The 22,659-nt window shown below is 47.5% G+C and overlaps 1 protein-coding gene across 1 annotated transcript in view; it reads right to left on the bottom strand.

The window, feature by feature from the left end:
- The window catches only part of LOC107116580 (cathepsin D-like), a 40,061-nt gene extending 18,627 nt beyond the window's left edge, over window positions 1-21,434 (bottom strand). The window contains exons 1-4 of the mRNA XM_015418519.1: window positions 21,321-21,434; window positions 18,112-18,259; window positions 14,447-14,570; window positions 9,410-9,528 (exon numbers count right to left, since the gene is read on the bottom strand). Coding sequence (XP_015274005.1) covers window positions 9,410-9,528; window positions 14,447-14,570; window positions 18,112-18,259; window positions 21,321-21,385 — 456 coding nt within the window. The 5' untranslated portion in view covers window positions 21,386-21,434. The remainder of the gene's footprint in view (window positions 1-9,409; window positions 9,529-14,446; window positions 14,571-18,111; window positions 18,260-21,320) is intronic.
- Window positions 21,435-22,659: the final 1,225 nt, after the last annotated feature.

Raw genomic sequence — 22,659 nt, 5'->3', positions numbered from 1 at the left:
CTGAGTTGGCCACGCCCAGCAGGAACTCATTAGCATAATAGGCCACACCCAACAGCAGAAACTCATTAGGATTGGCTACATTAGGGGTGTGTGGCCTAACATGCAAAGAAGTTCCTGCTACAAAAAAAGCCCAGGGTTTTGACAACAAACAAGGTAAACAGAATAAGAAGCAAAAGGTGGGTGTGGCTGGATGACCACACTTCTGGTAACATGGGGGTACGGCCTAATATGCTATTGAGCTGTGCTGTCAGGGGTGTGATCTAATATGCTAATGAGTTTCTGCTGTTGGGTGTGGCCTATTATGCTAATGAGTTCCTGCTGGACTTTTTTTTACAAAAGAAGCCTTGCCCTTTGGAACTCCTTCCTGGAACGCACCCATGATCAATGCTCACTCTAAGCTGTGGAGTCTTGTGAGCAAAAATTCTACTGTGTGAGTTACTGGCGTTAAAGTTCTGAGTGAGCGTTTTGCTGCTGCATAAATTAGTTTGCTCTGGAGCCATCCTTCCTGAGCGAAGACAAAAATGTGTGAGCCGGAGGCTAAAAAACTGTGAGCTAGCTCACACTAACTCAGCTTTAGAGGGAACACTGCCCATGATGCCACCTCTCTGTCTTCCATCAAACCCACTTTTAAGTTCTAGACAAAGTGAAGGAGCATCCATTATTCAACAGCAGTCTGTATACAGAAAGTCCCAGGTTCAGTCCCTGAGATCTCCAGTTCAAAAAACAAATGTCTCCGTCGCTGGGAACAGCAATGGAGAACTACAGAGTAGGCTTGCCAAACTTGAGGTGAGGACTGGAGATCTCCCGGAATTAAGTTGGTTTTTAGTCTACATATTTATTACTTATTCATTTGAGTCATTTTCCCCCACTTCTCCTGGATAAAATAGCTGCTTTGGAAGGTGGCACGATCATATACCTTATCAGCAAGGCTTTTTTTTCTAGGGGAATGTGCCGGAATGGGGTTCCGGAACCTCTTTGACAAAATTCTTTTAAAAATGTTTAAAAGTTCATGAGTTTTCAGTATACTGACTGAAAACTTCATTTCCCTCTTGAGAGTTCCAGCACCTCTTTTTCAACAACAACAACAACAAAAAGCCCTGCTTGCCAAGGTCTTTCCCTTCCCTAAACCCCACCCTCCCAGGCTCTATCCTGAAATCTCCAGGTATTTCTGAACCCAGAGTTCTGAGCAGGGGTCATTTCCTGCGGGAGCGCACAGGAGCAGAGCTCTGGCAGTAAGGAGCCCAGGGGGCGGGCACATGCAACAAGCCCCGCCCCCTGCTCCCAGCAGCCCTCAGTCAGGCCACGAGGAGCAAGAAGTAGCCAGTTAAATTGCAGAGCCCCTCCCCCCGGCCCGCCTTCAGGTACAAGCTTTCCCTCATTCTGCGAGGACAGAGCTGCACAGTCCCCCCCCCCAATAGCTAGCAATCCAAAACAGTCCAGTGGAGCCTGAGCAGTGGGTGTTGCCTTCTGACACACTTCCGGTGATGTCAGGGGGTGTGGCATATGCAAATAAGTTATGCTAATGAGCTCCTGCAACTCTTTTTCCACAAAATGACTCCTGGTTCTGAGGTAAATGCTATGGGGAACAACAGTGGAGACCTACAGAGTTCTTGGGTTCAGTTCCTGACCTCTCTAGCTGCAAGATCTCAGGCAGCAGGTATTCTTTCTCCCTGCAAGGCCCCTGCCGTGTTGGAGTAGTCAGTAGTGAAGGAGAAGGACCAATAGCCCGTCTAGGAGAAAGGCAGCTTTACGTGTTCATAACTCAAACCCAATAGTCTAACGTGCTCCAGGCTGCCACTGAAGACTACCTGAGTTAAATTAATGGCATGGGACTGGGGGTGCCAGTTCCTCCAGGTGGGACCTGGAGATCTTCTGGAATTATAGCTCATCTCGAGATTACAGAGATCAATTCACCTGGAGGAACTGGCAGCTTCAGAAGGCAGCCTCTAGAGGGCATCCCATCCTCACTGAGGTCCCTCCCCTTTTCCAAACCCCGCCCTCCTCAGGCTCCACCCCCAATCTCCAGCAATTTCTCAAGCTGGAGCTGGACCTACCCAGGGCACACGAAGTTTAAGGACTGTCTCTCTCCATATGTCCCTGTGTGCCTACTACAGTTCTCAGGTTGCCAGCTACTGGTTGTACCCTGCATAAGGTAGCCCAGCTGGCATCTACCAGAGAGTCTATGCCTTTTTATAGAGCTGCCAGCCTCCAGGCGGGACCTGGGGATCCCCCGGAATTACAGCTCATCTCCAGACTGCAGAGATCAGTTCCCCTGGAGAAAATGGATGCTTCGGAGAGGGTGGACTCTGTGGCCTCGTGCCCCACTGAGGTCCATGTCCTCCCCAGGCTCCATCCCCAGATCTCCAGGAGTTTCCCAATCCGGATCTGGCAACCCTAACCCCCCATCCCCCTTCGGTGGTCAGAGGGGACTTGGAAACTCTAAAAGTGGGACCTGGGGTTCTCCCAAATTAGAACTGATCTTCAGACTAAAGAGAGCATCCCCAAACCTTCAGGAGTTTCTCAACCTGGAGCTGGCAATGCTACCCCCACCCGTCCCCTGCTGGTGGCCAGGGAGGACCTGGCAACCCTATTTTTATAGTAGCTCCCACCCTACGGAACAGGCTTCTTGAGAAGGTGAGTGGCTGCCATCTTTAGATATTTTAGAAGATGCTGCAAAGCCATTTTATTCGCAAGGGCATGGAGTGTAAGCTGCGGGATTCTGGGAGAGGGGGGTTCCCTGAGCTTTTATTGTATTTTTGAAATTTGGAATCGTAAGCTGCCTTGAGCCACAAAAGAAAAGCAGGGTCTAAATATTTTTAATTAATAAGTTGTCCTCATTCCAGAAATAGAGCCATTGTGGTGTACTGGCTAGAGGGCTTTAGACAAAGGAAATTCACATTCAGAGTCCATTGGGTAGTCAAAGGCCTAACCAGGGCTATTTTGGGGCAGGAATCCACAGAAACGGAATTCCGGCTGGCTCCCAAGTTGGCCACGCCCAGCAGGAACTCATTAGCATAATAGGCCACACCCAACAGCAGAAACTCATTATGATTGGCTACATTAGGGGTGTGTGGCCTAACATGCAAAGGAGTTCCTGCTACAAAAAAGCCCTGGGTTTTGACAACAACAAACAAGGTAAACAGAATAACAAGCAAAAGGTGGATGTGGCTGGATAACCACACTTCTGGTAACATGGGGGTGTGGCCTAATGTGCTGTGCTGTCATGCCAATATGCTAATGAGTTCCTGCTGTTGGGTGTGGCCTATTATGCTAATGAGTTCCTGCTGGGCTTTTTCTAGAAAAAGAGCCCTGCGCCTAACCTACTTCTCAGCACTGTTGTGAGGATAAAAGGAGACATGAACATAATTTCTCAACTCCTGGGACAACAAGGGTGGAGTTCAAGTAGAATAAATCCATGTCACTGTATTCTAACTTGTTTAATTGTGTCCCTGTCTTGCCTTTCCCTCCTCTCCCTTCCCCTTTTGGTCTTTGAAATGTAGATTGGAAGTTTTGGGAGGCAGGGACATTTTTTGCCTTGGCTACTCTGAAAAACATTGACGATGATGTGATATTCATTATAATGAGGATGACTAGTGTCAGCATCATTTTAATTAATACTTTTCTATTGCCAAAAGATTTTAACTTGATTTATCTATCTTTTAATTAACCCATCTGTTTATCCGCTATCATTTAATTAGCCCATCCCATTTAAATACATTGGCTGGTTATCGACCTTTCAGCATGAGGACCTCGAAGGAAATGTGAGGTAACTCCCACTTAATATCCTTCTCATGTATCTTCCTTTTCATTCTCTCTTACAGTAGTACACAGCAAAACAAAAAGTAATTCAGGTAGTACATGTATATCCTGCAGACCTTGGTCTCACCAATTAACATTTTCCCCCACCAGTTACTTGGCTAAAGTTTTAGTGTGTTTTGTACATTTTTGTCTCACCCTTCCTTCAAGGCGCTCAGAACACCATCCGTGGTTCACCCCTTCCCCTTTTATTCTCACAACAACTCTGTGCGGTAGGTTAAACTGAGAGAGTCTGGCCCACAAACACCCAGTAGGCTTTGGGGCTGAGAGAGGAATTTGAACTCCAGTCTCCCTGCTCCCATTTCCTCCTCACAACAACCCTATGAGGGAGGTTAAGCTGAGAGAGACAGCAACTGGCCCAAGGTCACCCAGTGAGCTTGACAGCTTTGAAAGTGGATCTCCCCAGGTCATTCCTGACAATCTTATCACTATGCCACACTGGTTCTCGCAAAATTAATTGACCTTTCTACCATTTTAAACTGATTAAAACTTTATTGCCTAATCATAAACAGTTCTTTGGGATGGGGGAGAGTTAAGACCAAAATGGATGACAGGAGAATTCTGTCAAGGCATCTCCTATTTAAATGTATATTGGTATTATCCACGGGAGCCCCCAATTCAAACTGGGTCTTTGGTGCCCCCCTCCCCCCAGGTGCTCTGGTGCCCCTTCCTGTATGTTCATCTCCCATCCCTGGGGCTGCTATTTACCTCACCACTAGGATGTGGCCTACTGAGGAAATAAATGTTTAACTCATTATGAGTGTCTTGCTTTTAACTCATTGGTAGATTCATTCGTCAGGTCAATCAGGCGGAGTGATAAAGGAAGGATCCTGAGAAATAAAAGGGCTCGGTGTCCTTCCAGCCCGCGACCCATCCCAAAGGATGTCGGCAGTGGGGCGAGGATTAGTAAAACCCCTCCGTCATTGGTGTTGTGCAACGCCAGGTCTATTAACAAGAAGACAATAGTCCTTCGGGACTTTGTCATAGAACAACAGGTTGACCTGGCGTGCATGACCGAGACCTGGGTACGGGAGGGGGAGATGGTAGCCCTCTCCCAGCTTACCCCACCGGGGTTCTCCCTCCCCCACAGCTTCTATGCTGTCCATACGACTTATTAATCCATCACCAGACTAGGAAGTAGATGCTCTTTTTTGGGGAGAACCGGGTTCTGGATGCAGCTGCTGGATGACTTTGGGCAAGCCATAGTTCTGTCAGAGCTGTCCTTGAAAGAGCAGTTCTTGAAAGAGCTCTCTTAGCCCGTCCTACCCCACAGGGTGTCTGTTGTGGGGAGGGGAAGGGAAAAGATTTTGTAAGCCGCTCTGAGACTCCAAGTGAAGGGCGGGGTATAAATCCAATCTCTTGTCTTCTTCATCTTCTTTGTGTGTGTATTTTTTCATATGTGCATGTGTGTGTGCACCTGGAAGTCATGGCGACCTCTGGTGACTGACCTCTACTGGGGGCTTGGAAGATATTCAGAGAGATGTCTGAATAAAGCCTGCCCCCACCTCCCAACTGCTGGTATTCCAAGGAGGTCTCCCAACCAAGTACTTGCTAGAGTCGACCCTGCTTAGCTTCCGGGATCTGATGAGATCTGCTCTTGATGAATTCTACTTTTCACTTGTCTCAGGATCAGCCTCCCCCCCCCAATCCCTATTTACCAGCACACATGACAAGTATAGGAGAATGGAGTATGGGGGCATACAACAAAAAGTGGGAGTTGTCACGTACCTGCCTTTCAAGGTGGATGGGTAGGACAGAGGGTGCCCTCAGCTAAGAGGCAAGGTGGGGGATACATATTTTAATGAGTAAATAAATTGTGGTAGCTTTGGCCCATTGAGGGGAACGGGATGACGTATGGCTACTCAGGGAAGCCAAAATCAAATGCACTGGCGTGATACATTAGTGGGAATGTTTTCATAGGTTCCGGGACCAGTGATGGGGACTACCATTAAAAACAGCAGTACTGGGGCTCAGTCCTGATTGGTCATTGACCTGGCTGACCTGCGCCCTAGTCCCAAACAGAAGTGGGATATGTTGAGATATTGTTGATAACTTTGTGTTGTTGTTGCTAGCCGTCAAGTCACAGCTGACTTAACGGCAACCCTGTAGGGTGTTCAAGGCAAGAGACATTCAGAGGTGGTTTGCCATTTCCTGCCTCTGTGTCATGACCCTGGTATTCCTTTTGGGGTGGGGGTGTCTTAGCTTCGGATATATAATGAGATTAGGCTAGCCTGAGTTGTCCAGGTCAGGGTGTTGATGACTTGGCCAGGCATAATTTGACAACATGCACACTTTACTTACCCATAAATGATCTTTTCAGAATTGATGGTTTGGTGGACACGGGCCTCTAAATGGAGAGTTTAGGTCTCCTAACTGTTTTGACACCTGCCCTTGAACTGTTCCTGCATTCCCCAAAGTGCAATTGATCCTATAACGTTCCATATTGCGTTAGTTGTTATTTTATCTATCTAATACATTTCCATCCCTCTCTTTCTCCACAAACCTGAGGGTGTGTGTGTGTATAGTTATCCTCCCAATAACCCTGTTGCAAGAGAATGACTGGCCCAAGCTCACCAAGAGAGCTTCATGGCAGACTGGAAATCTAAAATGAAATTGATGAGGGGAGAACAAAGTTGTAAGCTCCTTTGGATCCCCATTTGTCAGAGAAGCAGGGTGTACACTTCCAAATAAAATAAAACAACATGGACCTTTCAGATCCTAGAGGGACTATACCACACTGTGTCTTTAACCACTATATCACACTGTCTCTTTTTTAAAACAACAACAAAACCCCGTAGCTAATTAGACCAGATGCAGGTAGTCCTTTTTACTCAAGGTAAACATTCCTAAAGTATCTCACAGATTAAGCTTTAGACTGCAATGGATCTCTCATACTATTTATTTATTTATTTATTTATATTGGGATTTATATCCCGCCCTACCCGTACGGCCCAGGGCGGGATATATATCCCAATATAAATCCCAATCTCTTTTTGTAGAAAAAGCCCAGCAGGAACTCATTAGCATAATAGGCCACACCCAACAGCAGAAACTCATTAGCATATTAGGCCACACCCCTGACAGCACAGCTCATTAGCATATTAGGCCGCACCCCCATGTTACCAGAAGTGTGCTCATCCAGCCACACCCACCTTTTGCTTCTTATTCTGTTTACCTTGTTTGTTGTCAAAACCCAGGGCCTTTTTTTGTAGCAGGAACTACTTCGTATGTTAGGCCACACACCCCGAATGTAGCCAATTCTAATGAGTTTCTGCTGTTGGGTGTGGCCTGTTATGCTAATGAGCTCCTGCTGGGCGTGGCCAACTCGGGAGCCAGCCGGAACTCCGTTCCTGTGCGTTCCTGCCCAAAAATAGACCTGAGTTCGCCACCACTGTTCTGAGATCTGATGAGATCAGGCTAGTCTGGGCTATCCAGGTCAAGGCTTTTCAAATATTAACAAATTCAAAAACTTTTCGCCCCAAAATCTGGATTTTTTTCATAATTAGTCATGGATTTTGAATTTCTCCTAATATTAGCAAGTTCAACATCCATGAGTAATCATGGGGGGTGGGGGGAATCCATATGTCTTCCACTACAAACTTTCAGCTTCTGTTGCCTTTGCAGACGAAAGGAGCAGGGTCACTCTGAAAAGCAGAATTTCTGTCAGATTTTGACACCTTCTGGAGGCAAACACTATCTTTCAATTCCTTTTCTATCAAATCAGCCAGAAGACTGGAGAATCATTACAGTGTGTTATAGGAGTTAACTAGCTTAACAAAACTATTTGAAACTTGTGAACGATTGAAGCAAGCTAAGCATTTTATGGATAGCCTACGCCATTTTATGGATAGCCTACGCAAAAAGAGGTCTATATGGCCCAAAATATATTTTTCTCCTGAGCCCTGCCCCACCTTTTAATGTTTTTAACATCCATCCTGATGAAGAGTTCTGGAGAACGCGAAAGCTTGCCTGTTGTTTTGTGGCATTTTGGTTGAGCCTAAGAAAGATATTCCATGGCTTGTTTTCATATTTTGCTTGTGACTAATGTGGCTACTGAGGGCTGCGGTGGCTCAAGTGGTTAAGACAGAACTGCAGGCTGGAAGGTCGGTAGTTCAGCAGTTCGAGACCCGAGTGCGCCGCATGATGGAGTGAGCTCCCGTCTCTGGTTCCAGCTCCTGCCAACCTAGCAGTTCGAAGGCAAGAAATTGCAAGTAGATAAATAGGTACCACTTCGGTGGGAAGGTAACAGCGTTCCGTGGGGCTTGGCGTCTAGTCATGCCGGCCACATGACCACGGAAACATCTTTGGACAGCGCTGGCTCTTCGGCTTGGAAATGGAGATGAGCACCGCAACCCTAGAGCCGGATTCGACTGGCTTTCGAGCAAGGGAAACCTTTACCTAATGTGGCTACTAGAGATCTCTTTCTGCTCAGCTACTGCTCTCATGTACTTTTTGTAGTTCGTCACGTTTGAATTGTAAATCGTTACATCTCACCTTGTCTTTCCTGTATTTCACAACCCTTTGACTCTACTGTAGGGTTTGGGTTTTGTTTTGTTTTTTTACCTCAGTTATAATTTTTGCCTGGTTTGGAACCCCCTACACAATCTGAGAAAGCAGGCTCTAATTCATGAGATCTTATGCCAGAATAAAAATGAGTTAAAGTGCTACAGGACTCCAGTTTATCTTTGTCTGATGTCAACCCTATCAGTTACTGAGATGGTAATTTTTTCATAAGGCACTGATTAACCCAGCATTAAATATTAATATATATTTAACACACAGGCTCGACATCATTACATCTTGGCAGCCTGTCCGTCCTCCCCCCACCCCCACCGTTGATCTAATAGCACCTGGGTAGGGGCAACCTCTGTCTAGACAGAAACAAGAGGGAAAGGGTTCGTTCCACTGCTCCAGCACTATGACCCCCCCCCCAATCCAAATCCTCCCTCCAAAGGTGACATCTTTTAAATAAAATAAAATACATCAGGGCCCTTACTGATATTCTGCATCTTATCAAACTGCACTCCCCATACTAGGGTTCAATGTTCCCTCTAAGCTGTGGAGTCTTGTGAGCAAAAAGTCTACTTTGTGAGCTACTGGCATTAAAGTTATGAGCAAGCAATTTGGCTACTGCATCAGCCTCCAGGCGGGACCTGGGGATCCCCCGGAATTACAGCACATCTCCAGACTGCAGAGATCAGTTCCTCTGGAGAAAATGGATGCTTCGGAGAGGGTGGACTCTGTGGCCTTGCTCCCCACTGAGGGCCCTGTCCTCCCCAGGCTCCATCCCCAGATCTCCAGAAGTTTCCCAACCTGGATCTGGCAACCCTACCCCCCATCCCCCTCCGGTGGTCAGAGGGGACTTTGCAACCCTAAAAGTGGGACCTGGGGTTCTCCCAAATTAGAACTGATCTTCAGACTAAAGAGATCCGTTTCCCTGGAGGAAATAGGCAGCTTTGGAGGGCAGCCTGTACGGCATCACATGCCCACTGAACTCCCTCCCCCCTCCAAACTATCTGCCCCTCCCAAGACACTGCCCCCAAATCTCCAGGAATTTCCTAAGCCAGCGTTGGTAACGCTGTCCCGTACTTACAGTCAGAACATCCCGGCTCAAGAATCCTTTCAGGCTGCCGCTTCCGTAGTGGATTTCAAATTTGGACTTATCAGCCTCGTGGGTGCACGAAAACAAGGACCGGTAGTGACTGTGTACCCCTGAGGAAAGAAAGGGCATTAGTGGCAGTGGTGGAAGTGGGCCAGATCTCAGCACCTTCTTTCTTGATCGAAACCCAGCCCAGCCTACCCTTAATGTTGATGCATTATAGCAGGGTCCCCCAGTGTGGCGCCCCAGGAAGCCATGGTGTTCCCTCTAAGCGGAGTTAGTGTGAGCTAGCTCATAGTTTTTTAGCCTCTGGCTCACACAATTTTGTCTTAGCTCTGGAAGGACGGCTCCAGAGCAAACTAATTTGTACAGCAGCCAAATAGCTCGCTCACAACTTTAATGCCAGTAGCTTACCAACTAGAATTTTTGCTTACAAGACTCCACAGCTTAGAGGGAGCATTGCATGGGACCCACAGATACTTTTCCTGGTGCCTGCCAACTGTTTTTAGAAAGTAAATGGGGCAGGTGGGGCTTTCGCCCAGCAGGGCTATTGATCCACCATCTGATTGGTGCCTGCCAAGTGTTTTTAGAAAGTGAATGGGGCAGGTGGGGCTTTCGCCCAGCAGGGCTTTTGATCCACCATCTGATTGGCTGTGCAGATTTTTAAAAGTTGCTTTGGCAGCAGCTGCCGCCACACCACAAGGATCTTCACTGTATGTCTGCAGATAAGCTATGTGTAGGCAAGAAAATATTTAAAAAGGCATCCTGTTAAACAGAGTTTCTGCCTGGAATGTTAAAGAATTACTATTTGGAATTATAGATTCAGGTGAGTAACCGTGTTGGTCTGAAGCAGCAGAACAAAGTTCGACTCCAGGGGCACCTTTAGGATCAGCAAAATTTTATTCAAATCAAGGTATAAACCTTTGTGTGCATGTGAACCTAATCCCCTGAGATTTTGTGATTGGCTCCAGCTCTAGTGAAAGCCATTTTGTGGTTACGCCCAGCATCCAGTGCCAGCTAGATTTCAAGATCATTAGCCAGGAGCTGCGGTGGCTCAAGTGGTTAAGACGCAGGCTGTGGAAGGTCGGTAGTTCAGCAGTTCGAGACCCGGGTTGCTGCATGACGGAGTGAGCTCCCGTCTCTAGTTCCAGCTCCTGCCAACCTAGCAGTTCAAAAGCAAGAAATTGCAAGTAGATAAATAGGTACCGCTTCGGTGGGAAGGTAACAGCATTCCGTGCGCCTTGGTGTTTAGTCATGCCGGCCACATGACCACGGAAACGTCTTCGGACAGCGCTGGCTCTTCGGCTTTGAAATGGAGATGAGCACCACAACCCTAGAGTCGGATTCGACTGGCTTTTGAGCAAGGGAACCTTTACCTTTACCGTTTAACAGTTTCCAAAGGATTGGGGATATCCGCCTTATAGGTAACCTTGTGTTGCCATTCAACAATTGTATTTGGTGGGGAGGAACTTAATATAAACACCTGTAATGCCTTCGTCATCCCCTGTCTGTCTGTTCCGGAGCCATTTTGAGAAGGGAGTGAAGGGTAATGGACCAGCTACACAACTTGAACCCCCTAAAAAGTCGCTTGCCAGCAGGTTCAGTTATTACCGGAGTTCCTTTCTTTATTCCCCTTTTGCTTCTGTGTTGGCATTGGAGCAGGCTGCACTTGTTGGGGTCCAGATTTGGTTCAGGAAACTCTCTTACCATCATATTTTATTATTTTAAAAATCCAGTGCCATTTCAATCATGTATAATAGATCAATCACAACATGACAGAGGAGCTTAGAACTCCAGCCCAATTTGTCTAATGGAAACTTCTCATGTTATAGAAAAGAAACATGAGATTAAAAATAGCAGTAATGTTAATTCACTCTATTTAGCACTATGTTGTTCAAACACCATATCAGTCCATCCTTAAGTACTTTGGTTCTGACTTCTTTGAACAAATCACATTTCCAAAGATAGCTAGAGCTAACCCAGCACATGAGACTTCTTTATGTTCCTGTATGATAGTGAAGTTGTGCACATTCACAGTTAACATGATACAGCATGGTAGCCAGAAAGGGGAGGGTAGTAGCCACAAGATACAGCAAATATTGGGGGGACAGGAGACAGACCGGAGTGGGGAGTTTCTCCGGAGAGGCAGCGTACAGTTTTCTAAATTATATAAAATAAATATTAAAATCACTTAGCAAACTCCCCTAGCCCTCATTAACTTGCTGGAGTCCTTTCCAGCCAACATATTTTTAGCCCATCTTTTCTCCAAGGAGGAAGTTAGAGCAACATACGTTATCTCCTCCATTTTATTCTCACAACAACCCTATGGGGTAGGCTAGGCTGAGAGAAAGCAGCTGGCCCAAAGTAACCCAGAGAGCCACATAGGCAAGGATAGATTTAAACCCCTGGTCTCCCAACTCCAAAGTGCTAATCATTATACCACACTGTCACTGCCTAGCTTCCAGTACTTCAGTTCTATATCTGCCTGTCTGTCTGTCTATTGTGTGTGTATGTGTGTTTTGTGTGCTTGTCTGGAAGTTATGGTTGACTTCTGGCAACCCCTACTGTGGGCTTGGACATTTTTCAGAGAGGTGGCTTGATTAGCCTGCCTCTGCATCCTGCCTCTGGTATTCCTTGGCGGTCGCCCTTCCAAGTATTTGCCAGGGTTGGCCCTGCTTCGCTTTTGAGATCCAACAAGATTGGGGTTGCCTGGGCTATCCAGGAGAGGAGGAGGAGGAGGAGATTGGATTTATACCCCACCCTTCACTACCCCAAAGGAGTCTCAGAGTGGCTTACAAACTCCTTTTCCTTCCCCTCCCCTCAATGGTAGGTACGTGGGGCTGAGAGAGCTCTGACAGAAAGTCCAGACAAGTCCAGAGACAAACGTCAAGCTTCGCTCCAAGAGACAATGGACTATGCGGATCCTAGCCCGCTCCAATCAGGGGGCTAGGTTCCCGGCCGAGAGCCTATGGAACTCTCGGCCACTGTAAATAACCTATAGGGAAGTAGGGGTGTGTTTTGGGTGGCAGTTTCTCGGGGGATATAAGCCGGCCTGCGAGCCGGCCAAAGTCGTCTTGATCCTGATCGAATAAAGTACGCTTTGCTGAAATCACTCTCCGTCTGCGTACTTTTCAGGAATCAAACCCGGTTCTACCAGATGAGAGTCCATGCACTTAACCACTACACCAAACAGGTCAGGGCCAGTGCTTCTGTTCTTTAGAAAGTAAATTTCAAGGCCTTCAACTGGCTGGACATCACATCATCCCAGCTGGTCTGAGGGAGAGACTAATAAGAGGATGGGAATGACCCACCAACATGCCCTCCGCCTCAGAGGGAGAATGGACCATTGGATACTTACCGTGAAGGGTCCTCCTCCTCTGAGGAACGGAGGACATCATATTTGGTAATTGGTGAGAGAGGCCCACTCTGCACTAATTCAGAGGTACTTTAGAAATTTCACGTTCTCCACAGCAGAGGTTGTGGAGGCTGGCAACCAGTGTTCCCTCTAAGCTGAGTTAGTGTGAGCTAGCTCATAGTTTTTTAGCCCCTGGCCCCCCAATTATTTGTCTCCGCTCAGGAAGGATGGCTCCAGAGCAAACTGATTGATGCAGCAGACAAACTGCTCGCTCACCACTTTCATGCCAGGAGCTCACAAAGTGGAATTTTTGCTCATGAGACTCCCACAGCTTAGAGGGAACATTGCGGTGGCAACCCTACTGTTTCGTTGTGCGGTTCTCACAACACAATACCTCCTTTTCCCAGTTCTAATCTCCCTATTCGTCAAATGGGTTAGATCTCGGGTTGCCAGCCTGCAGGGGGTGGCTGAAGCTATCGGTTCACCTAGAGAAAATGGCCACTTTGGAAGGTGGACTCTATGGCATTATGCCCCATTGAAGTCCATCCCCTCCCCCAAACCCTGCCCTCCTCAGACTACACCCCCCAAATCTCCAGGTATTTCCTAACCCAGAGCTGGTGACCCTAAATATGGGGTAAGTTCAAATGGCTGCTCACTCACAAAGGTTACTGGCTGACTGTGGGCCAGTCAGGCTTACTAAGAGTTATCATGGCTCTGCCAGCAAATATTTCTTGTGGGCCCTCTCCTCAGATGCAAACTGAAAGGGAACTACATGATTGGTCCAGCTCCTTGGGCCCTCAGGTTGATTAGGACCCCAGAATTTTGTCCCCAGTTTGGTCTAGTGGTTAAGTGCGCAGACTCTAATCTGGGAGAACCGGGTTTGATTCCCCACTCCTCCACTTGCACCTGCTGATGTGACCTTGGGTCAGTCTCAAGCTCTGGCACAGCTGTTCCTGAAAGAGCAGTTTGTGTCAGAGCTCTCTCAGCCCCACCCACCTCACAGGGTGTCTGTTGTGGGGAGGGGAAGGGAGAGGAGTTTGTAAACCGCTCTGAGACTCCAAGTGAAGGGCGGGGGATAAATCCAATCTCCTCCTCCTTCTCCTCCTCCTCCTCCCCCTCCCCCTCCTCTTCTTTTTCTTCCTTTCCTTGAAAGCCCGAGGGTGCTACTTCTCGTCTCTCAGCCAACCTACCTCACAGGGTTGTTGTGAAGATAAATATGAGGGACCGGGGACACGTGAGCTCTTTGAAAGAAGATTAGAATAAAAATGTAATAATAAGATAGGCTGAGTGTGTTATGGCCATAACCTCTGTTGGATGGACAAACCATTCAGTGGTAGGTTCACAGCTGCCAGTTCGTGGCAACAGCACCCAGTGATGACCAGTGAACCATAATCAATCTCTAATTCATATCGGTGAACATCAGTAAACAGAATTTGTTGGGAGGAGCCAGGACACATTTTCAGTTGCCCCTCATCAAATACTGAGGAATCAAAAAATAAATCAACTGATGTGTGAGCCACCCGTAGCGTGCCTGATCTGGTGAAGCCACAGTCTGGAACGTGAGAATTCCCTGACAACTGGCCATCTCTTCCTAGAGAGGCCTCACAACCCTTTCTCCTCAGGACCATCACCAACACTCCCCCATTCCCAGAGAACTGAGGTATCTGAGGTCTTACAGCAGGCCAGATGTGCCAGGCAACATTTGGAGGAGGGCACCCACAAATTGGAAGAGCCGGTATCAAAGACAACGGTGAAGCGCTGTTTCGGGGTCCCGATGTAGATGTCCCCGTAGTACTGTGCCTGGAGAGGGGTGGGGACGAGAGAAAGGAAGGAAAAGGTGAACACGGTCTCCCACCCCCACTCCCCCTTTTGCTTCACATAGGCCCTGGTCACACGGAGCATTAGGCATGCTAGAGAGACGGAAGATAGGCGGATTTTCCGGGCGCGATCTCACCGCCACATCTGGGAAGCGTAGAGCTCCTGTGGCTCACCCGAGGCTTCACTCCGAAGATGCGCTGTAAAAAACTAGTACCTCCGAGGTACTAGTTTCCGGAAACCGCGGGGCAACGGCGGGCGTCAGATCACGTTTCCGGTGTTAGCTTGTGGCATCCGGCACCCGCCCATGTCCCGCCGCAATTTTTTTTTTTTCAAATCTCGGTGTTAGCTTGTGGCATCCGGCACCCGCCCATGTCCCGCCGCAATTTTTTTTTTGTCAAGTCTCCACGGGTGCGCACAAGCACCCAACGGCGCAAGTGAACACTTGGGTTAAAAAAAAACAACACAACTCCCGCGGCGCCGCTTCTTTGCCGCGCCGCAGGAGTGAGGTATGACTGGCAACTCCCCCCAACCATGGGACGTCGGCGGGACTTCAGGTGGGACGTTTGATCTGGCTGCTGCGCAATAGTTTGCTCCGGGGCAAACAGCCATGCCTCCCCCCACAATATCCGGCCCGTGTGACCGGGGCCATAATTGCTAGCCTGTCCATAAGAACTACCTTGCTGGATCAGACTGCAGAGTTCTGTCACCCAAACCTGCAGCGCATTTTAACTATCATGATTAATCGCTGTTGTCAGGAACATTTTCCGTGAATTTGTCTAATCCTTTTAAAAGCTCATCTGAGCGACTGGAGATCTTTACAGTGCTTAATTTCAGAATAGAGAGGCTCTGGGGCTCCCGGGATCTCCTGTCCTGATCAGCCATTTAGGCCTGCAAGACTTCGATACCCTCGGATGTTTCACCAATGGAAAGAGGAGAGCACCGAGGCATAACTATGCCATGTCTGTTTTCCCATCTAGGATCGTCACTGCTGGAGTGCCGCCCCATTACACAAAGCTGAAGGTTCTTCTCTACCTGCTGTGCACAGCTTTTGTTTACTCTGCTACGCCGGGGCTTCCGAAACAGCTTACAAACCACCCGTAATAGCTTCCTTGAAAGAGATGAACTTCAGAATGTTAAACTGAATGTTCTGTCTTACAGTGGATCCATTTGTACTCGGAACTCTCTCTGACAAAGACAACAATATTTATTCAACAGATAGGCAATTATTGCCACGTGTCCGCATGGCTATATTTACATGCCTTAGAGATTCCAGCTATCCTTCTGGACTTCCAGGAGAGAGGGCTGAAACTGAAAACAATTCTACTGTGTCGTGGAGAGCTGGCTGCCAGTCAGATTAGATAATGTTGAACTGGACCGTATGATAATCCGATCTAGCATACATTTATCTGCTATCTTTTTTATCCTGCCATCACACCAAGCGTTTAGGGTAGTGTTCATCAGTCTCCTCTTATTCTCACAGCAACCCTGTGAGGTCAGTTAGGCTGAGAGAATGTCCAATGTCACTCGTGGCAAAGTAGGATTTGAATCTGAAGCTCTCAGATCCTAGTTGGACACATTAACCACGACACCAAGTTTCTGGGTGTGCTCTACATTCAATAAAAAAGTATCCTCAAAAGACCAACAAGGACAGCGGTTTCCCAGATACGTTATCCCTCTATTGCAAATACACCCTGTCTTTGTTCCTTGGATATGGAGGCAGAGTTACCGAGGGTCTCTCATCTGGACACTGACCAGACACAGATATGGTTAGCTTCAGGTGCCAACAGACCAGGGCTTGGAACCCCAAAATAGGGTTTGTCTCTGATAAATAGGTCCAAATTGAAGTATATGTCATCATTGAAGTGTATATCATCGACGCGTAATCCGGATGCCTGGTTGACTAACCATTTAGGCTATTCTCCTTGACTAACCACTTAGGCTTTGTATATGCCAGCTCTTGAGATTGGGTCCCATTACAGCTATGCTTGAATAAGAATTATTCGAAACGCGGCACCAGGCATCCGGATTACGCGTCAATGATATACACTTCAATGATGACATATACTACAATTTGGACTTTGATATTTGATATTTCCTATGCTGGAGTAAGACACATGGAAAGACTGTAGACGGTGCTTCTTCTTCTTATATGCTTCATTACTGCACCTTGGCCAAATGATTTACATTATACTTGCTGTAATGCTTATATGATTATTATATACTTGTTTTCAGTCAGTGGTATTTCTTGTTTTGCTTCTTGTACTACACACTGGCTTTCCCCCCTCTTTTTGGTTGCCTGATAAATAGGTAGCAAGTATATGTGCAGTCAATTAATCAATTAGACTAATCCATGGAAAGCATTTTGATCCACTATTCCCCAATTAACTGTGGGGCAGCGCTTTTTTTTTTTTTAAGGTTCTGGTGTTGACCTTTAAAGCACTAAATGGTCTGAGACCAGCATACCTTCGGGACCGCCTCTCCTAGTATATACCCCCCCCCCAAGAGCACTACACTTAAGTGACAGAAACCTTCTGGTGACCCCTGGCCCCAAGAGCGTCCAGCTGTCCTCATCCAACCTGGGGGGAAACACTCTTCCAGGTGAGATCCGAGCCCTGTGGGACCTAAAGCAGTTCCTGTCCTATAAGACAGAGTTGTCCCACCAGGCGTATGGTTGAGGGCAGTGACAGTCTTCCATCTTGATCGACCTCCTGCCTCCTCCTTCTCCCCTTTCCCCCGCCCCTTTTCTCCATACCAGACAGTTTTTAGATACTTACCCCCCCTGAGATTTTATGCCGTCTATTAGTTGTGTTTTTGATTGTGTTTTATCCTTTTACTGTATTTATTGTATTAGAATTATGGATGTTTTAGATTGTATATTGCGTCTTATCATGATGTTACCCGCTCTGAGCCTGTTCGCGGGGGAGAGCGGGCTATAAGTCTAATGGACTAAATAAATAAATGTCATGGGGAGATATTCTTCTTTCTTATACAGGAGGGGATGCCTCTCCCAAGATGGTGCCTGCAGTGCTCACCTCATAAACAAAGAACAACTATATCTCTTTTTCTATAGAAAGTGGACGGTATCCTACCTGAGGCTGGAGGAAGTTGTTCCGGCCTAAGGAGTGTTCCTCCAAAGTAAGTGGTTCTCCCTCAATAGAAGAGCCACTTAAGTAGGGGAAAGTCTTGAGGAAGGCTTCCGACTTTGCCTGGCACAAGGGCAGAGTCCAGGCCAGGATGTTTTGCTTATATGCAAAAGCATGCCAATTTCAATTATTAATAAGCCCCTGATAATGAACGGGGGGAAAACTGACGAAGGCTGCAGTCCTAGACACGCTTTCTTGGGAGTAAGCCCTCCTGAACGCAAAGGCCCTGACTTCTGAAAAGATATATGTAGCATTGGGCTGTGCGATACTGTGTGATAGCGCTAATCGCCTACACCGTCCAACCGAGGCAATCCTGCCCTCAGACTAAAGTGTCAAGTGTCCATGGCTGAGTTCACCCTCAGAGGAAGTAAAGCACATACGTCCATATAGTTGTGGAGGCGTTGGTGGGTGACGGAAGCGTTAGGGGGCTTCCCAGCCCTGAGTCCTCCACGTCTTAAGAGGTCAGCAATGGGCAGGCCCGACTGGCCAAAGCGATTCCGGACTGATGGGAATTTCTTCAGAGGGATCCTGTCTCAGAGAACAAAATCAGTGGAGTTTGCATGCATGTATTAGTGACAACATAAGATGGTCATTTGATTGTAATGACTGACTGACTGACTGACTGACTGACTGACTGAATGAATGAATGAATGAATGAATGAATGAATGATGTTTATTTACGGTCAAAGACCATTTGTCAAAATAATGCGTATTCATTAAATACAAACAGATTAGCATTCAGTCCAAAAATATATATTTAGACATATAACCATTTGATTGTAATTGTTTTTCCTCTCATTTCAGTGACGTGTAAATTAATGTTATTCATGCAGCACACTGTGAAAAAGCTGTTATGTGAAACGGGAGTGTATGCAGTTTCCGTAGTGTGTATGCGTGCGTCGTTATTACTTGTTGAAGAAACACCACTCACTGCAAAACAGCAGTCTAAATATAGTTTCATAATACTACATCACGGTTGTTTTCATCATTGTTTCGCATCCTTCCCGTGATCTCTCTGTTGTTTCTACAACCTCCAGGTGGTGACTGGCGATCTCCCACTAATACAACTGATCTCCAGGTGACAAAGATCAGTTCACCTGGAGAAAATGGCCGCTCTGGAAGGTGGACTCTATATGGTATTATACCCCATTTAAGTCCTTCCGCTCCCCACCCTAAGGCCCCACCCCCTGAAATCTCCAGGTATTTCCCAACCCAGAGCTGGCAACCCTGGTTAGACCTGCAAACTGATTAGAAAAAGGATATTGTCCTAACTTGCTCCTGTGCAGCTTGATCCACCTGCAACCAGCCAGGGACACTTTTCAAGGCAAAGAGATCAGGACTATCATCTGATGATATCTGCTCTTAAAGGCACAGGGATGGGGGTGGTGGTAGAGAAGAGTGGTGGCTCAGCGGCAGAGCTTCTGCTTGGCATGCAGGAGACCCCAGGTTCAATCCCCGGCATCTACAGTTAAAATGCTCACGTGATGTGAAAACTCTCTACTTGAGAGACCCTGGAGAACCACCACCAGTCTGAGTAGACAAGACACAAGAGTCACCTGGAGAAACCTACAGTCTGGCTCAGTACAAGGCAACTTCCTGTGTTTGTGTGCCGGTAGCAAAGGCTGGAAAACAAAACCCACAATGTGGGAGGCTCTGCTAGCAACCAGCTGGAGGATTTCTGAGTGGGAATTTAAAGTCATCAGTTTTAAAGCTCATCTTCCCATCACCTACAACCCATTTCCGGCCGGTGTGACAATTCAGCTCCCTTCTGCTCAAACGTCAGGTATGCTGTTCAGCATGCATTCTTCCACCTCCCAATTCATGTTGGAATATATTAGCCAAAAAAAAAATATTGCTTGTTGAGAGGGCCTCTATAATTAACCACACCGATACCTGGGCATCACCCAGCCGTAGGCAGCTGAGCAGGGCAGGGCTGGTAATTACAGATACGTAACTCTGCTCGCCATGTACAGGATTGCACAGCCACGGCACGCTTTCTAGGTTGAGGCAAGATCCAGTAGTGCTTTGCATCTTTTTCTTTGCCCACGTATCGGCAGTCCCATTTGCATAGAGCTGATAGGCTGGGAAGGACAGCCGGGAATGGTGGGCGACAACAGCGTGGGGATTCCCCTGGAAACAGTGAGTGGGTGAGGTCTCCCCCTTTGCCCTGTGCCAAAGCGCTTTTCGGTCTTCCGCTCGCATTTATCGCTAAAGCTGCCAACGGTTTCTAATCCCTTAGGCCTTTAAATATCTTTGGGACAAGCAGATATTCAACAGGCAAAGCCTCTGTAGGTTCAGCGATAGGAGCAGGCATCCCTGCCGAATTGCTGTCAGTTTCACATGTCACACAAATATTTAAAAGTGCAGGAGTTGCATCAGGCTGGTAGCAGTGATGTTACCTATGGAACTCTCATCCAAGAGAGACATTATGCCAACTCCCAATTGGGAAACTCTCGGAGATCTGGGGATGGAAGGCGGGGAGAGCGAAATTTGGGGAGGGACTTCAAAAGAGCCATAGAGCCCACCCTCCCAAGCAGCCATGTTCTCCGCGGGGGGGACCATCTCTGTATTCTGGGGATCAGTTGTGATTTCAGGAGATCTCCAGGCCCCACTTGGAAGAGGGCAAGCCTAAATCCCTAACGAACCCAACCCAATCCATATGTGTTTCCTAGGGAATCCAGGATTCTCCAGAAACTGCTTGCTGTCTTTCATAGAACTTGGGGATTTTGACTTTGGCCCTCCTCATCTTATTGCTGTCAGGAATTCTGTATTTATTTTGTTTAAAACGTCTGTAACCCAGACACTCAACACACAGCCTTCTCAAGGCAGCTTCCAAACATATCTAAATCCTTTCTCTTCTAAAGTGTCAAATCCCAATCCGTTCCCAGATAATTCAGTCATACCCAAACCTTTAATTCACTCTCCAGTTCTAACTCCCAGAATCCTTTGCTCTAATTCAAGGGTGTCCAAACGGTCTCCTGTCAAACACCATCGCTGAGCTGCTCCTGCCACCACAAAACACCCCATCATGCCATTTCTTTTGCCTCCCCCACAAACCATTGTTCTCAGCTATCATTTAACTCTTTTCCTACCAAAAACCTTGGAGTTCTGAGACTGGCTGGGCAGCACCCCTTTAACTCACTAGGGGTCAAAAATTCAGGGGTCCTTCAGTCTCCGTCCATCAATCTTCAGATCCCTGCATCATCCAAACTCTCTCTGTTTTAGCCCACTGGTCCATAATTCCTTGTTGGAGTACTGTCTCCTGGTTCACTCTCTAACCACTATGCCCTTCTCCCCTACCCAGGTACCCAGGAATCATGGCTTGCTAATCTCTAAATCTTCCTCCAATGTTAGACTCTACACCTCATCCAGAAAACACATCAGAGTAGCTCAAGCTTCAGTTTGTCCCTTGAAGATCAATGTCTAGGATCCCTATCCTCCCTAACCCACAGAATTCCCTTTAAGAAAGTGGACTTTGGCATCCCCTCCCTGTAGAATGTAGGCGTCTGAGCTTCTAAAGACACCACTGTAGACCTCCGTCCCTTTCTTCGGTCAACCCTGGGCATCCAAGGATCTTGCATGCACTCACCGCATTCCTTGAACCCCAATCGCCAGCAGCAACATCACAATCCAGACTCGGCCTCCCATCTTCATTTGTTCCGTCCTCTTGCAACCTCCAGCTGCCTTTTCTTCCTTCTGTCTATCCTGGCTGCACCCAACAACTCAGCTCAGGGGTGGACTAGATTACTATCTAGACCGGTTGGGTAGCAGCAAGCTGCCTCACCCATTGGCCCCAGGAATGTTGATTGCAGCTCCTAATTGGCTCTGAGTCCTGGGGCTCACCACCCCTATTTCATACAAACCATTGGGGTTCAGGCCCTGATTGGCTGAAAACATCCAGGGCACGGGTTCAACCTTCGTTGGGCCCAGATTCTAAATGAATGATGAATTTCTAGGACTTTGAATCTCCCTGGCTGCACAACAGAAGGTGTTAGATCCTGGACAGTCTAGGGCTGGGGGGTCAAGCATATGGCCTGGGGGCCGGAACCGGCCTGTCCAGGGCACTTATCCAGCCCATGAGCAACTGGTGCGAGGCAGGGAAGGCAGGAGGCTGCTCGGGCGGGGGGAGCAGGTGCACCGGGTGAGGTGTGTGTGGTCGAAGCGGTCAAGAAATGAAAGGAAGCAGACAAGCATGGTATCCCTTGCGAAAAAACCTAGTCTTGCATATGATTATTTATTGGGGCTTTTGTGGACCCTCCTGTAAATAAATTGCTTTCACGCCTAGGAATCAATTGCTTTTGTTTGTATTTGGAGTAAAAAAGAATACCATTCATTGGGTTCGCCTGTGTCATTTATAAAGTTTATATGTCTGGTACCTGACATTACATTTTATGGCAGACATGGCCCGGCCTGACAAAGTAACATTTATGTCAGATCCAGCCCTCATAACAAATTACTTTGACACCTTGGGGGGTCCAGCTGACAACTGGCTGCTGACGAAATTTTAGGAACAACTTGGTTTTCCCTAAGCTCTTTGGTAAGTAGGACAATTGAAGGCGTGGAAGCATTCTCCTCATCCTTATTACCCCCAATATCTGATTTGACTGAGCAGTATGGACCTTGGGGACCCCCTGCCCCTTTTGTCACAGATCTGGCACAGGTTTCAAACAAATCAAACCCTCCCCTCCCCTCCCCTCTCAAGACATTGGATTTGATTTAGATGAGATGCTGGTAGGGTTGCCAATGCCAACTCTGGCTTGGGAAATTCCTGGAAATCCGAGAGCAGAGTTTGTGGAGGGGAGGAGTTGATTCCGCGGCCCACTTTTCATAGCTGCCGTTTTCTCCAAGAGAACTGATCGCAGTCACACCCACACAGTATCTTCTTTAAAATGGGGCCCCCTGCCCTTGCAAAGTACCCAGTTTAAATG

This window comes from Gekko japonicus, unplaced genomic scaffold, assembly GCF_001447785.1.
Source record: "Gekko japonicus isolate JY-2015 unplaced genomic scaffold, Gekko_japonicus_V1.1 scaffold299, whole genome shotgun sequence".
Taxonomy (NCBI): domain Eukaryota; kingdom Metazoa; phylum Chordata; class Lepidosauria; order Squamata; family Gekkonidae; genus Gekko; species Gekko japonicus.
The sequence above is the reverse complement of the archived record's forward strand: the minus strand, read 5'-3'. Positions and strand labels throughout refer to the sequence as shown.